At 42.8% G+C, this 16,060-nt stretch overlaps 1 protein-coding gene across 3 annotated transcripts in view; it reads left to right on the forward strand.

Annotated features, from left to right (window-relative positions):
- The window catches only part of SCN10A (sodium voltage-gated channel alpha subunit 10), a 91,022-nt gene that overhangs the window by 33,657 nt on the left and 41,305 nt on the right, over positions 1-16,060 (forward strand). For 2 of the 3 annotated variants that reach the window (XM_055294816.2, XM_055294826.2), the window contains exons 11-14: positions 2,645-2,938; positions 4,975-5,086; positions 12,452-12,690; positions 15,281-15,454. In XM_055294816.2, the coding sequence (XP_055150791.2) occupies positions 2,645-2,938; positions 4,975-5,086; positions 12,452-12,690; positions 15,281-15,454 (819 nt within the window). The remainder of the gene's footprint in view (positions 1-2,644; positions 2,939-4,974; positions 5,087-12,451; positions 12,691-15,280; positions 15,455-16,060) is intronic. The other variant, XM_055294835.2, reaches the window with a different exon arrangement.

Consider the following 16,060-nt stretch of genomic DNA (forward strand, 5'->3'; position numbering starts at 1 on the left):
TATCAGAAAAGGTCCCAGCACCCATCTCTGTGACACAATCCAGCCTGGGAATGGCTTCAGCACCTCACCTCAGACCGTGTAGCAATTCTCTTCCCCCCATAATAACTTTCTGCCTCCCACTCTAAAATTTGCACTGCAACTTTCCTCACCACGCTTCCTCCCACCACCTTCCTGCCCCTTGAAAGTCCTTTTACCCCAAATATGCCCTTTCTATCGGTCTGACAGATAATATCGGCTGTGTGGGAGGGTGGCTCCACACTAACAGTGTGGAAAAGGGGATCAACATGGCTATTTTTTATGTTTTATACCTCTCACTTCCCTCTCAATCTCTTTTCCTGTGCTAAGCTGAAGGATGTTTTACTTTTTTGCAATACCATCTCTCCAACCCTCAGATTTATGTGTGCATATACAAACACAGACACACTCACATGCACACTGACCTCATGACACACCCACACTTCAGCATTTATCTGCATCTGTGCCCTCCTCTTTCTTGCTTTGCCTCTTTTGAGCAGCACCTGGCATACATGGTGCACAGTTCAGACAATCACAGAACAGGATGAATCACAGCTTCCATGGAAATGTCAATGACACTGAATTGGGCTTTAATTTCCCCCATTCTGTCAGCCCCACACAGATTAGCACTTGGATGTCCAATAATTGGTATGTGTGTTTGTCTCTCCAGTGATGCTTACTTTCAAAGAGAAAAAAGAGGAGCTGTAACTTGTTCATTCAACAATACTAGGTGCTTGGTATAAAGAGATGACTAGAACATGTTCTTTTCCCCAAGGATTTCCATTTGGGTGGAGGAGGCAGATATAAACACAGCTATGTGTTAAATAGTGTATTAGAGACACATACATGGTGTTTTGAGAATCAAGGAAGAAACATCCACTCTTATGGGGCTGGATAGGTATCAGAAAAGGCTTCCTGGAGGAGGGCATAATTGGGGTCAACAATAAATAGCATGTAGGGATTCTTCTAGTAATTGAAGACTTGAGAGAGTTTGGGGAGGAGTATTTTCCTGGCAGAAAGAACAACATGTATGTGCAAAGACAGGGAGGCACCATTTGAGTACTTCTTTAATGCTAACTGATTGATTGGAGCCCACTCAGGAAGGCATCCTCTCCCTCTTTTCCCAGGTACACTCATCTGTTAAATAGACCTAATGCAGTTTTTATATAAAGCCATTTTATAACCAATAGAAATTAAATAAAGGAATATATAGGAGAGACCCAGGAGGATTTTCGTGGAAAATCACAGACCAGTTGGTCTCGTTAGAGGATGAATTTTAAAGCAATTCTAATGCTTATACTCAGAAGACATTGCCCACCATTTGTCAAAAAGCTTAATTCTAAAATAACTCGTGGCCAAGGAGACACTGCTGTCAAATATGCAACCAAAATTTTCTTCTCAGTTTCTTCATTGGTTTGCTTGGTGCTCAAGTGCAAATAATGTAGTATTCCCTTCCTTAATATGGATGTGTCGATTTTTCTCATTTGCTTCAAAAATTGGAAGGATTTTTGCATTTTATGAGTTCTATAGCCCTTGGGCATGTATTACAGGCAGAGAGTACTCTATTTATAATACTGGGCTTTTAATAATGGTTGCTAAACAGGATCAGGCTTCAAATTATCAAGAGATGAAACCAGTTCTGTGAGATAAGGGGATTAGTAAGGAGAACCCCAATTGGCAAGATTCTCCACTTTAGTAGCTTAGTAATTAAAAGGAATTAAGGAAGGTGAGTGAAATAAATCAGTATGATCAGAGTTCGGTATGAAGTCAGTGTTTAGATTTTGTACATACTATAGACCACCTGAGGACAGAAATGATGGTTTGTTATGGTCAAGTTTCACTATGGTCATGGGAACTATCTAACCCAGCACACTAATTCTCTGAGGGCTCTGGGTTTATGAATTAGCTCTTTTCTCTGGCAACGTTAAGCCACACAGTTCCCTCAATGGAAGATTTTGATGGGAAATGTTTATTGATTTGGAGGAATGATATTATTCTTCCAGGAAATTAGGCTGCAACCCTTCCTTCAATCTCTCCATTGTTGACTGTTCAAGCCTCGAGGGATCCTATAAACTCATTGCACTGTACAGCTCTTGTCTCCTCCTTTGCAACACAAACTCTCACACTCATACAGATGGGATCTAATGAATTGTACAACCTAATTTTCAGACAATGAAGTGCACTCATTCATTCAACAACCACTTACCAAGTATGTTCCAGTACTGGTGTGCATAGTAGCCTCCTTAGGTCACAACTTTGCATGTGGAAAAGGGAATTTAAGACAGCTTTGTCTAGCCCTGTGGCCAAAGGTTGGCAAACAGCTGAACTATCCAGGTGATAAGGTTTCCTCTGACATGTTCCTGGCCATGATAACCTATTTGTTGATCATCGGCACCCTGTAATCTCTCCTGTCTCCTGGTCTTTCCCCAAGTCTGTCAAGAATCTCCTTTTTTCTTTTTCCCTCACCATGCATACCTAGAATACCCCTTAGACTTGTGCCTTTACTTAGCGACTGAAAGGTCACAAAGATAGGGGCAGGGAAATGGGAGTAGGTAGAGGGAAGTGTTGGGCTCTACATTTGCCAGAGGACCAGTTTCCAGCCTTCTTGCTCCTTTGGGGCAATGCCCAGTCTTTTCTAGGCCTCGCCTCTGGAAAACGCCGGGCTAGTCATGGCAGCGTGTTCCATTTCCGGTCCCCTGGCCGAGATATCTCACTCCCTGAGGGAGTCACAGATGATGGAATCTTTCCTGGAGACCACGAAAGCCATCGGGGCTCCCTGCTGCTGGGTGGGGGTGCTGGCCAGCATGGCCCCCTCCCTAGAAGCCCTCTTCCTCAACCCAGCAACCCTGACTTCAGGCATGGAGAAGATGAACACCAACCGCCACCCACTAGTGAGCTTGCCCCTGGAGCTGTCGATGTCTCGGTGAGTTTGTGAATGCTTCAGACTCCCCCAGGCTTTCTTCCAGCTAGAAGTCTTGGGCCAAGAAGCCTGAGTATCACCAATGGAAGGGATCTTTAGCCATCATCCTGTCCAATGCCTCCCTATTCTACTTCTTTTTTACAGACATAGAAGATGAGACCCAGAGAGAGAGAGAGATTGAGTTGGCCTGAGGTCAAACAGGTTTCCTGGTTTATTCTGCAGTAGTGATGCAAATTATATTCCATTTGACCCCGTATTTCTTATCAGTGTTTCTCTGTCCCCACTGAACATCACTGCCTCAGTAATAGGCCTGCTTTCTTGCTGGACAGGTATGAGAAAAACTGAAGGACCCTTCTCTTCCTGCTTATGGCTCTATGCAAACTCCTCTAGGCTTGGCAAATGGAACCCAGAGAAATTCAGGAAGTTTCTTAGGACAGATCTGAATAGAAGCACAGTATTCCTTGCTTTACTCACAGAAGAAATGATTTGCCAAAATGAACAAATTAGGCAACAGTGACTAACTGGCCAGCACTCTTTAATAGAATAATCGCAGAGTGTAATGGCAAGTCAGGGATTCCTCATTGGATTGGGAGCTGTGAGTTAATTTGAGCTCTCCTCTCCAGTTTCAGTAACGATGTTTCTAGTGTTTTTCATTTGCCCTCTCTGGCTAGCCAGGGATACAGAGCAATTTGCAGACAGAATTGTAAAGAGACCAATATATGGTTCTGCTGATACAGATAAGTCTTACAGAGTTGCCTTAGCTCAGTCTCTGACTCAATGTCATGTGATTCAGGGTCCCAGCAAGAAACAGATGGACCACTCCGATGGGCTAATAGAGAGAGTTTAGTAAAGTATTTACAGAGGTGTGGGCTGGGCTTAGGGAATGAATAAGGGACAGTGAGGCATCTAGAAACTAGTAACGGGGGAAGCTGTTACATGGCTAGGCTGAAGGGATGAAGGAAAGGACCAGAATTAGACTACAGCAGCAGCTGCCCTCATGTGTTAGAGAGGCTGCCTGGCAGAACTTGTGATCTTAGTAGAGGATCACAGCTCTGCTACTCAGCCATAGCACAGGAGAGAAGAAGCCAGGGGAAAACACCTGACTTGTCTCTCCTTCTATCCTTGAATGTCCTGCCTATGTCTCCCATTAACCAAACCTGGCCAGAACCAGAGGGTAAGGGTAACCCATTTTGTACAGGTCTCCCTCCCCAGGCACAGAGAGAGTGGAGAAGGTAGAGAGTAGGTCTCCAGGACAAACGGAATCACCAAAACAGAGCCTTAAAGTCAAAGGCAGCCTGCAGGGCTCGCTGGGAGTGCATTAGCACTCTAGAAAATGCCTCATTGAAGGCATTTATGCCTCTTTTGTGATGGGCCCCCACCCTCCTTTCTCTGTTCCTGAGATTATCATGTGTGTAGATATCCTGACCTTGATTCATTCTAGTTAAATTACCAGGCTAGTGAAAGATTGACTCTTTAGGCCCTTCTGTTTAGTATGGACCTGTATTTTAGTCCCAACTGTGCCAGTTACCACCTGAGTCACCTTTAGCAAGTCCTTTAAATTATCCAAGCCTCCTTGTCTCCTCTTGTAAAAAGGTTTTTAAATAGCTGGAGGGTTAAATGAAATAATAAAGTGCCTACATTTTTATACATGTCTGACAGATAACAATAAATAGTGACTACTAGTATCATTTGCTTAGTCCTCATGGTTGGAAACTTTATAAACTTTCTTTATGTTTATTAACTGTTTATACTTACAGTATTCAGCAATAACATGCTGTACAGATTTGTAGCCTAGGAGCAATAGGCCACACTATTTAGCCTAGATGTATAGAAGGCTATAGCATTTGTTTGTGTAAATACAATGTAGGATATTCACAGAATGATGAAATCACCTAATGATGTATTTGTCAGAACATATCTCTATCATTAAGTAACATATGACTATATATGAGATTGGCCAATAAGAGGCTGAATGATCCAACTTTGCCATGAAGATGTCAGGTTAAGGGAGTGTCCTGACTCTGTTTGTGTCTCAGCAGGCATTCGATGCAGGACAAAAGAAGACTTTCCTGTCAGCAGAATACTTAGATGAACCTTTCCGAGCCCAAAGGGCAATGAGTGTTGTCAGTATCATAACCTCCGTCCTTGAGGGTAAGTGCTGCTCATTGCATTGTTCATCCACTGTGTCATGATGAATTCCCATGTGAGCAGCAGAAGCAATGTCTCTAACTCATGTCAAAGCGTCCATCTCTGTGTACTGGAATTCTTAATACTCCTCCTTCCTATGTCTTAGGCCCCACCATCTTTTATCAATGTGGTTTTTTTATATGCATAATTTTTCAAAAACAAAATAATTTGATGAATAAAATATCCTAGCTCATCTCTTGTTCAAATTAGTATCTGCTTTGCATGCATCACAAAACTAGATTTTTAAAAGTGATCTGGCAGGCATCAGAGAATTTCAGGCCAGCTCTCCGGTGTGCAAGACATTTAACCATCTTTAATTTTCCAACATGGCAAAATTATCCTTTTCATGGTTTCAAAATTATATTTTTCATGGTTGTAACTTACACAGTTGTAATTTAATTTCTTGTTCAAGCCCCCATTATGCTGAATATTGGAAGACAATTTAAGTCCATTAATCAGTCAATTTAACTAAGTCCTTGTTAATTTAGAATTCTACAAATCAAGTGGGAATCCACTCAGTCTCCCCAGCAATGTATCTAAGTTCCAAGCCAAGGGGTAGAGGAAGAGAGTGGCAATGATCATGGCCACCTATCCACACACTTTGCCATAGAGCGTGATTGCATCCCCCTAACCCTGAGCAGGAGGTCTGTTCTAATCCAGCCTTTTTTTGCCTTAGGGTATGAAGAATGCAACCTTAGTCATTTCCAGTTATCTTACTCCCCTAGACAATTTAAACTGACCTAGGCTGGAGGAGTTGTAAGGGAGCTTGAGTGCTGGTGTGCTCCTGAGAAGGAGTCCTGTGTGTTTTCCTCCCAGCCCTAGGCTGAATCCTAATTTGAGGAGAAGTGGTGAGCAATAGAAACCAAAAAAGTGTTTGAGAGATTTCAAAACAGAGCCAATGTGTGCCTTACTTTCTAGGTAAAGCCAGAGGGGGCAAGCCTTAGAGAGAGATTCACATGCACAGAAACTGTAGAGTAGAACTAGCCATTAATTTACCAGATACGCAGAGATGTATCTGTTTTGCTCACAGCTGGATCTCCATTACCTAGAAGAGCAGGGCATTAACAAAGGTGATATCTGGGGGGTGATGCTAATTTATAGTGGTGTAAACTGATAAAAAGGGAGAAAATAAGGAATAGTCAGGTATCTTGGGGTAGGATAGACTTCCGCTAAATGAAGATATGTGAGAGTAGAGTAAGAAAGGCAGGAGAAACAAAGACGTTTTTAAGAAAATCTGGGGAAAGGCAACCTTAGCTTAGGTCAACCTTAGGTTAGAGAAGGCCTGAAGCAGCCTGAGAGAGAGCCCTGTGGCTCCAGAATGGCAGAGAGGAGCTGGGTGATGACTTAGCCCCCAGTGAAGGCTATGGAAAAAGGCGAGTGAGACCCATAGATGGAATCTAGAGAGAGAAGAGCCATCTTCATGGACTCTCCCACCAGGGACCAGATGGGAGCTACAACTCAGGCAAAATACGCTTAGCAATGGCAAAGGACCAGCTCAACTCTCCACCAGGTTTGAGCCCTACAAAACTCAGACACAGACTCAGATATTGAAATAGTACCCAACATTGACTTAACAAGAGACAGTTCCCATGGTGAGGACTTGAAGCGTAAATTGAATTCAACTAAGTTACATTTCTTGCATACCTGAGTTTGTGCTTTGAGAAATGTGTACTCATTTCTCAACAACAATGTGTACAGACTTTCTTATATTATTTTTTCTCATTGATAATTATTTAATATCACTGTTCATTGTAATAGAGTCTGCACTTCTAACATTTTCATGGCATAGAATTTGACCAAGCTGCCATTCCCACAATTTTTTTCTTGGCCAGATAGGTTTCTTGGTTTTTGTTTGTTTGTTTTGGTTTTTGTTTTGCTATTAGTCATCCAACAGCAAACATTGAATACAAACAGTTTGTTTGTTCATTTATTCTCGAAAACTGTTAAGCTTCCTCCTTCTCTCTTCTTCCATTTATTCTCTTATCAACAAGCATTTGTTGAGCCCCTGTTGCATGTGCGGCATTGCTCCAGGTGCTGGGATTCAGTGGTGAACTGATATAAGCTTGAGCTCGTGGAATCTACATCCTAGCAGGGAAGGGGACATGAAAGATGGACATGAATAGATATTCAGATATAAGAAGTAAGAGAAAAAATAAAGTAGGAAAGGAGATGGAAAATTCTCTCCAAGAAGAACAGAAATTTGAATTAAATAAAGGAATCAGCTATGTAAGAACCTGAGGAGAAAGTTCGCAGACACGAATAGCAAGTACAATGCATTCTGCAAGAATGAGATAGGAATAAGCAAAATGCATGTCCTAAACACATCCCAGTGTAGGTAAGACAAAAGAAGGTCATGGGATGAATGAGAGGCAACAGAGGGTAGTAGTTAGAACACTGCTCTGGAGCCCGGCTGCCTGGGTTTGCACCCTAGCTCTGCCACTTATGGTACACAGTGTGACCTTGGAGCTTCAGTAACTTTTCTGTGCCTCAGATTTTTAGCCAGTAAAGTAATGAGAATATACTTATCTTGTAGAGTTTTGTGAGGATTAAATGAGTCAGGTCAAGCAAAATGCTTAGAACCATGACTGGCATGTAGTAAATACTCATCACATTTGGCTATTATGATTCAGTAGGTTGTAAAATCTATGAGGGCGGAGATGTGTCTGTTTTGCCCACAGCCTGATCTCCATTACCCAGAAGACAAGTGCATGCACAAAGGTGATATTTGGGTGGTTGGCAGGGGGAGTGATGCTAATTTATAACAGTGTGAACTGATAAAAAGGAAGAAAATAAGTAATAATCAAATATGTTGGGGTAGGGTAGACTTCCCCTCAAGGAAGATGCTGTGACAGTAGAGTAAGAAAGGCCAGAGAAACAATGGTGTTTTAAAGAAAATCTGAGGAGAGGAAACCTTAGGTTAAATCAAAGAGGTCAAAGTTTTCTGAGCATAGGGCACATCGTCTTCTCTGTTTGGATGTTATATTCGTTACACACATGAGACACCTGAAGGATGCTTCATGCTGCCAGAATCATAATAGGATTTACAAAGGCCTCCTCTTTAAGAGGGATCGTGCTTAAGAAAGTTTGGCCCAAACCAATAGGAGTTTGACAATTCACTGAACTCAAAGCATGTGAACCATCTATGCTTGGCATGCAAGCTGAGATTTCACTGTTGTCCAAACCAGAATTCCAGAAGCTGGGTCACAGCAGTGAGCTTACTGGAGTGGTGAGTGCCTTAAAGAGGAAGTGCAGGATATAAGTGAAATATGGTAAGGTTTGCCTGGAGCCAGGGAATTATCGCAGGCTGAGAGGACTGCAAAGCCCAAGAGAGAATAACATTTGAAGGAATGAAAAAGCCTAATCTAGCTGTAACCTAGAGAACAAGAAGAACTCAAAATAAGGCTAGAGGGATGAGTTGGGGCCAGATCCCAAGAACCTCCTAGACCGCATTAAGGATATGGGACTTCATGCTAAGAGGAGTGAGGTGCCATTAAAGAATTGGAGGAAGGGAAGTTACATTTGCATTTTATAAAAGTTACTCTGGATACTTGTAGATAATGAAATTAAGAGGGGAAATATGTTGGCAGGGAAACCAGTTAGGAGGAAACCAAGTACAAGATGGCAGTGCTTGAACTCTGGGGTAGTGACGGTGGGGCTGATGGGAATGGAAGAATATGAGAGCTATCTAAAGGGCATAAGATTCAGGACTTGATGATGCATATGGTTCTGGTATAAGAGCCTTAAGATATGCTTATACAATAACTCATAAAGAGAGCATTTTAGGGGAAGAAGGGGGCTTTACTGGGGAAAGATGAAAGAAGATTATGAGTTGAGTCTGGGATATATTGGGTTTCAGGTGCCCTTGGAACATCTAGGTAGGGATGTCCAGTAGGAAGCTGACTTTAGGATATATGGGTCTAGAACTTAGATGACAAAGATGGCCTAGATACATACATATATATATACATATTTGAAAGCAGTTTGAACGTAAGTGTTAATTTTGAAAAGATGCAAGTGGATAAGTTAACACAGAAGGGTTGAAGTAAGAAGAGAAGAAGTCCTTGGACACAGTTCTAACAAACTAAATGTTTAATGGTTAAGCAGAAGAGATGGACCCAGCAGAGGAGACTGAAAAGGAAGGTACAGAAATAGGAAAAGATCTAGAAGAGTACAATGCAGAGCCAAGAGTAAAAATTTCTTCAGAAAGAATAGAAAGGCCAACAGAGGCAATGCTGTGGAAAAGTCAGGTAAAATGAAACATGAAAAGGTCCAGGGGCTTTAGTCACATGGATGTCTTTGGTTATCTAAGCAAAAGAGGATTAATGGAGTAAAAGGGTAGGCAGAGGTCATATTTAAGGGGCTTAAAGAGCAAGTGAGAGGTGAAGAAATAGAGATATGGTGTACAGGCAATTTTTTTAAGAAGTTTGCCTGTGAGGGAGAGGAGATAGTAAGATGGCACTAGGGAGTAGGTAGAATTGAAAGAAGACTTTTTGGTTTTTGTGTTTGGGGGAGTTTTTGTTTGTTTGTTTGTTTTGAGCATATTTGCATGCTAATGGGAAGGATCTGGGAGAGTAAGAGAGACTGAAGATTAAGGGAAGAAAGGGAGTATTCAACAGATTCCTGCAGTGGCAGGAGAGAATGCACAGTGGAGACACTGGTGTTAACAGGAGCAGGGGGACCTCTTTAAACGTAACAGGATGAAGGGAGGAAAGTTTTTTCTGTATCAATTTTATATAGGAGATCCTTTTGAGGTGGGGCCATGGTTATGTTTTAAGCTGGCCAAGTAGATAATTTTAGCCTCTGTGTCTCTGCAATCAATCAAGTTCAGCAATGTCAAGGCTGTTTACAAAGCTGCCTCTCTTTTACCATCATGCCTCACAGGCGGCTGCTTCCTGCCAAAATGGCACATCTAAAGTGTCCTCATTCATCACTACTTCCTGTGCTTCTTTTTAGTGCCAAAATAGGTCCAGGGAAGTTCTTGCTTTTGTTCCAAACGGGGATTGTTGATTTTGGTCCCAGGATGTGCCAACTTCTTTAGAGAACTATGCTTTGCCAGTTTTGACATCTGTAGTTTCTAAAATCCACAGTCAGTGATTAAAACAGCATGACAGTGAAAATAAATAGTCTGATCTGTGGAAGGGAAATGGACATGCGTATATGAAAACACATGAACATAAATGGTAATAACATGACAAAAATGACATTTCAAATCTTGGGAAAATGAAAAATTATTCAATAAGTAATGTTGACATAAATAATCAGAGATAGGAAAAAATAAACCACATCAATATCTTACTCTTTACCCAAAATAAATTTCAAATGCACCAAAGTTTTAAGTGAAAAAAGTGAAACTACAAAAGAAAGAAAAAGACATGGAGAAGGTATTTTCCAAGCCTTGCAGTGAGTAAAGCTTCATATGTAAGGCATACATGCAAGAAAACAAATAAAAATACTACTGATAAATCTTGACTACATACACATTTTTAAATTATCAGGAAAAAGCACTGTTAGCAAAATTTGGGGGCACACAGTTATTTCTCTAAACTCATTTTTCAAGTGCATATAGTAAAAAAAATCTAAAGACTGCAAATGTGTATGCAATGACAACTATGTCTCCTTCCCACTGTAGACCCTTCCTGCTCCCCAGACTCCTGGTGCACCCCACTCCCGCTCCCGTTTATCTTATATTCTTCAAGCAATGTTCTATGCATATATAAGCACATGCATGCACATACACACATTACACATATATATTTTTCTACATCACCACAAATAAATCTGCCTCATCCTTTTTCATAATGTATTATGCTTTATCAGTTGTTGTTTTACATTATTATTATAAACAATGGACATCATCTTTCTTTGCCCACATAGGCTGATATCTGCTCAAGATGCATGTCTTGCCGAGGAATTTATAGATAAACCTAAAGCTAAGAAATTGACCTCCATCGAGGTGGACACAGTTACACATCCACATGGAGATTTAATGGAGGCAGGTAGAGAGATGAGCCTAGTGTTTAGGAAGGGATCAGAAATTGGACACATAATTTGGTGGGAATCGGCATAGAGATGGTTTTTTAGGGCTATGAGATTCAAAAACACAGAGAAGCTAAGGTGAGAATGCCTGAGTTCTTCAACATTTACAAGCAGGAAAGGAAAAGGGAGACAAAAACAGAAAGTGAAAAGAAGTGGAGAAATATGGGAGAAAAAGCAAGAGATGATGCAGTCCCCAGAGCCAAATGAACAGTGGTTTCAACGAGAACAATATAAATTCTGTCAAATGCTATAAGGGTAAGATGAGAACTGGAAATCAATTATTTGAATTTGGAAGCAGTTAAAGTCAGATTCCAGGGGCTGCAGAGAAAAAAAGAGGTAAGGAGGTATAGAAGGTTACAAGGAATTTTACTGTTAAAGAAGCAGTAATGAAAGAGAGCATGGGGTCCAGAGAGACTTTTTCAAAGCTGGGAGGTAATTAAAGCATGTTTACCTGCTTATGGGAATGGTCTGGAAGGGAGAGTGGTCTGGATGACGCAGGCCTTGAATAGGTGGGAGAGGAAAGGGCCCGGCACAAGTGGGAGGGGTAGAGCCACCCATGCACTGTGTGGGGCACGAAGACAGAATACCGGGTGGACTTGCAGATATGCCAGAGATTCAGTGGTAGGAAGAAGGGGAAGTTCTTTTGTGAGCTAGTCTATATTCTGAGTGAAATAAAAGGGAGCTCATCAACAGAGAGTAAATAGAAAGAAGAGCTGGAGGTTAGAGGGGGGAAGAGGAAGTGAGAAACAGTCATCTGGAAGACTGAAGGAGTGGAATATAATATAGAAACACAGCCCCTTGCCGGGGCTCACAGATCTCTAGGAGGGTCGGTAAGCATAGTTGTGTATTTTTTCCAGCCAGGTCCAGCTGGTTGGGTGCAAGTACAGAGTAGTCTACAAATTGGGTCTATTCACAGTTCAGGTTTTGCCAGGCAAGTACAATGAAGGAGGAGAGGGGCAAAGGAATTGAGGGTGTCTGCAAGGGAGTAGTTAGAGAGATGAATGTGAAATCTAAGCTGGGTAAATTGAAAAGTAAAGACGTGATATAGGTGATGGGCAGTAAAAATGTATAATGTCAGCGGTTTAAAGGACTGGATGGGGCAGACATTAATTGGAGTTGCAGGCCTAAAGGATTTCAAAATATAGGAAATGAACACCAGAGACAGAGAGGGCTGAAGGCAAAATGTTGGAGGTGGTACTTATTAGTAACAACAAGGTCTAGAGGATGACTGCAGAATTGGGGTCCAAGGTGACACATGGCTGACAGCTGTCATTGACCACACCTGTAATGCAGAACTCGAGGAATCTGAACAGAAGTGCCCACCCTGCTTGACCAGCTTGGCTCAGAAGTATCTGATCTGGGATTGCTGCCCCATGTGGGTGAAGCTCAAGACAATTCTCTTTGGGCTTGTGACGGATCCCTTTGCAGAGCTCACCATCACCTCGTGCATCGTGGTGAACACCATCTTCATGGCCATGGAGCATCATGGCATGAGCCCTACCTTCGAAGCCATGCTCCAGATAGGCAACATTGTGAGTGCTCTGGCTGGTACTGCCCTCACTGGCGTGGCCGGGGCGGGGTGGGGATGGTGGCAGGGTGCGGTTCGGGTGGTGTGGGGCATGCTCTTATTGGTTAGTGTGTTGAGCCAATTAGCTGAGAGCAGAGCAGCAGTGTGGGAGACATGTGGACACTGGGTTCAGGAGGTCAAGTGTGGGAGGACCCAGGCTGAGCTGGTGGGAATGGCTTTGGGATGAACAAGCACAGGAAAGTGCATCAAGAGAGCCTGGAGCCAGAGGCAGCTAGTTGCCCTTTACAAAACATAGGACAACCACTTGAATCTTCTGGATCTCAGTTGCTTTACCTTGAAATGAGGATAAATGTCACTTTTTTATCTAAAGACAATATTTGGACTTGTCCATTTCCTTCCAATGTAATTACTTTTATGACTGCAATGAACAGTAGCCACGATTTTCAATGCTGTCACTTAAGGAGAAAAACAGTTGGGGCGGGAAGGGGAACACAGTGGAAGGGAGGAAACGTGGAAACAAGGTTGCTGTTGTAACAAAAGCATCAGGAAGTCGGAACTTTTCTTTGGTATCTAGTTTAGACATGATGCTACTTTAAATTTTCCTCCATCACTTGTTAGTATTATTTACTCTTAACAAGATACAATCCGTACTGGATTTCACTATATAGTGAATAAAGCATCTGACTCAGAGGGAGAACAACTGCTCCAACCTTGCCCCACCCACAGCAATAGTAATAATACTCAGATGCTTCTCATGGATTATCTCATTTTATTTTCACAACAACCCTATATGGTAGGCACTGTTGTTATTCCCTTTCCCAGATGGAAAAATGGAGATGCAAAAGGTTAAATAATCTTCCCAAGATCATAGAGTTGAGTTTAGTGGCCACATCAGAATTTGAACCCAGACAGACCGGCTCCCAAGCCCACTTTTCTTAACCCCTGAATTAAGCCACCTCACAAGACCTGCGTGCGTGCGTGTGTGTGTGTGTGTGTGTGTGTGTTCAAACACATGCACACATGATAGGCAGAAGCTAGAAAGTGTCAGTGTCCTTCATGTCCGCAGCAGGGTCCACCAAACTGGAGGTGACCTACTGGATTCACCAGAACTGTCTGGCTTTGGGGTCCAGCTTCTTATAGGCTGCAGACTTAGGTGGAGGGGGAAGGCCCAGAGGAAATGTGACTGCTTGTCCCTAGAAACCACTCCCTCCGCCATAATCCAGGGCTGTGAAAGGGGCTGCAGTAGGTTCTGGAACATGGTGGAATCAGCATGCCTCATGTTTTGGCAGCACCTAGGCTGAGGTCACATCCTAAAGTTGATATGAAAAGGAAAAATGGAAAGAGAAGAGAATGCTTGTTCCCAAGAAGTCAGCCACAGAGGGCCTTATAGAATAGACATTTGAGCCCACACCCTCATTCTACAGTTAGAAAAGTGGAAGCAAGAGAGAGAAAACGCCTTTCCCGCAGTGTCAGAGCAAAGCACCACTTTTTTAAAGCAAGAAAGTCATGTGTTTGGTGCCTGCAATGAGTCAGGTACTTTATGAATGTTATCCCAGTGTCACAACAACATTATAAGGTTATTGTCACCCTCACATGACAAAAGAGAGCACTAAGACTCAGAGAGGTTAAGTATCCTGCCCAAGATTGTATAGCTGGTGAGGGTGGAACCAGGGTGGACCCAGGTCTCTGGAAGACACAAGACCTAAACCCTACCCCCCACCACACCACACTGACTTGCCTACAAGGGGCACTCAATAGATATTCTTTGAATCAGTCTTGTGGCATGAGAAAGTCACTTAAACTCTCAGCCTGTTTTCTTCTCCATAAGAAGGATGCATTGTCTGTTTCTCAGGCTGGTGAGGGGCTCAGATAAAAAGATATGAAGGAAAAGCACCTGACCCTCGTCTTTGCTTTCCTCCTTCTCTGTCTCCCTTCCCTGCTGGTTGTTGTGTTACCCCAGCCTGGTTCTGACCTCTCTCAGTGTCAGAATTCTGTCCTATTTAAGACAATTAGAGACACACAGAGCCTAAAAGAATCTTAGAGACAATGAATCATTGTTCTTACTAGTCACTGTTATTTATGAATGAATTACTGTCTGCCAGGCTCTTGGTTAAGAACTGCACATGCATTGGCTCATTTTATGCCCATTATACAGATGAGGAAATTGAGGTACAGGAAGGATGCATTATTTGTCCAAGCTTACATAAGCTAGGAAATGTCTGAGCTGGGATTTTAATCCAGGTCTGTGATGTCCCACAACCCACACTTTTTAACTACTGAACCAGACTGACTCTTCACTGACATAACGATATTATAATAATGATCTTAAAGACTATCCGCTTACTCCACTCCCACCACCATTCACATGGAAAAACTGCAGCATGCACAGCCCCTGAGAATGGTGCAGAAATGTCTCCATTCTGTCACGTTGACTGTTCCCCTGGCCAATCCTCAGGAGCCCACAGATAGCATAGCAACTGAACAAAACAAGCGGATTTTCTATTTTGTAAATAAGACATTTTCTTGCTGCCATTTTTATCATTGCCTCCGACCCCACAGATCCCACTGTGATGAAAACTTGTTTCCACTCCTAGGTCTTCACCATATTTTTTACTGCTGAAATGGTCTTCAAAATCATTGCCTTCGACCCATACTATTATTTCCAGAAGAAGTGGAATATCTTTGACTGCATCATCGTCACTGTGAGTCTGCTAGAGCTGGGCGTGGCCAAGAAGGGAAGCCTGTCTGTGCTGCGGAGCTTCCGCTTGGTAATGTTTTTCTCTTGATGGCTTGGGGAAATTCCCACCCGGACTCAGGGAAGACACTGTGCTCTGGTGACTGCACCAGCCAGCTCCCCCTTCCTCTCCTGTCCTTGTGGGAGGGAGCAGGGTCTGACTCCTGGGCGACTGGAGACTCGGGTCTGTGGTCCCAGCTTTTCACTGACTCAGAGTGGGGACGTGCCTTCTCCTTTTTGGGCCTTGGCTCCCTCATCTGCATCAAGAGGGGACTTCCAAGCACTGTCCTCGTCTCTTATCAAATAACAATAACAGCAATAATCATAGCAGCTAATACTTACTGAGCACTTACAATGTGTCAGGCATAGCACTGGACACTTGAAAAAACGTACCTCATTTTATGCTCACAACAACCCTGAGAGATAGTCGTTTTTAAGATCCTCACGGGTGGGTGAGGAAAAAGAATGGTTCCATGATGACCCCAAAGTCTCCCAACTGCCAAGCAAGCGAATAAGCCACTGACCTGGATCTCAAATCCAGGTTGTCTGACTCCAGAGCCCCAGCTCCTTCCAGCCTCAGGGAAGTCATTCTCTGATTCCCTGGTGCCCGAAATCAGATCCCCAATGTCTCAAGCACCTG

This window comes from Symphalangus syndactylus, chromosome 1, assembly GCF_028878055.3.
Source record: "Symphalangus syndactylus isolate Jambi chromosome 1, NHGRI_mSymSyn1-v2.1_pri, whole genome shotgun sequence".
Lineage (NCBI taxonomy): Eukaryota > Metazoa > Chordata > Mammalia > Primates > Hylobatidae > Symphalangus > Symphalangus syndactylus.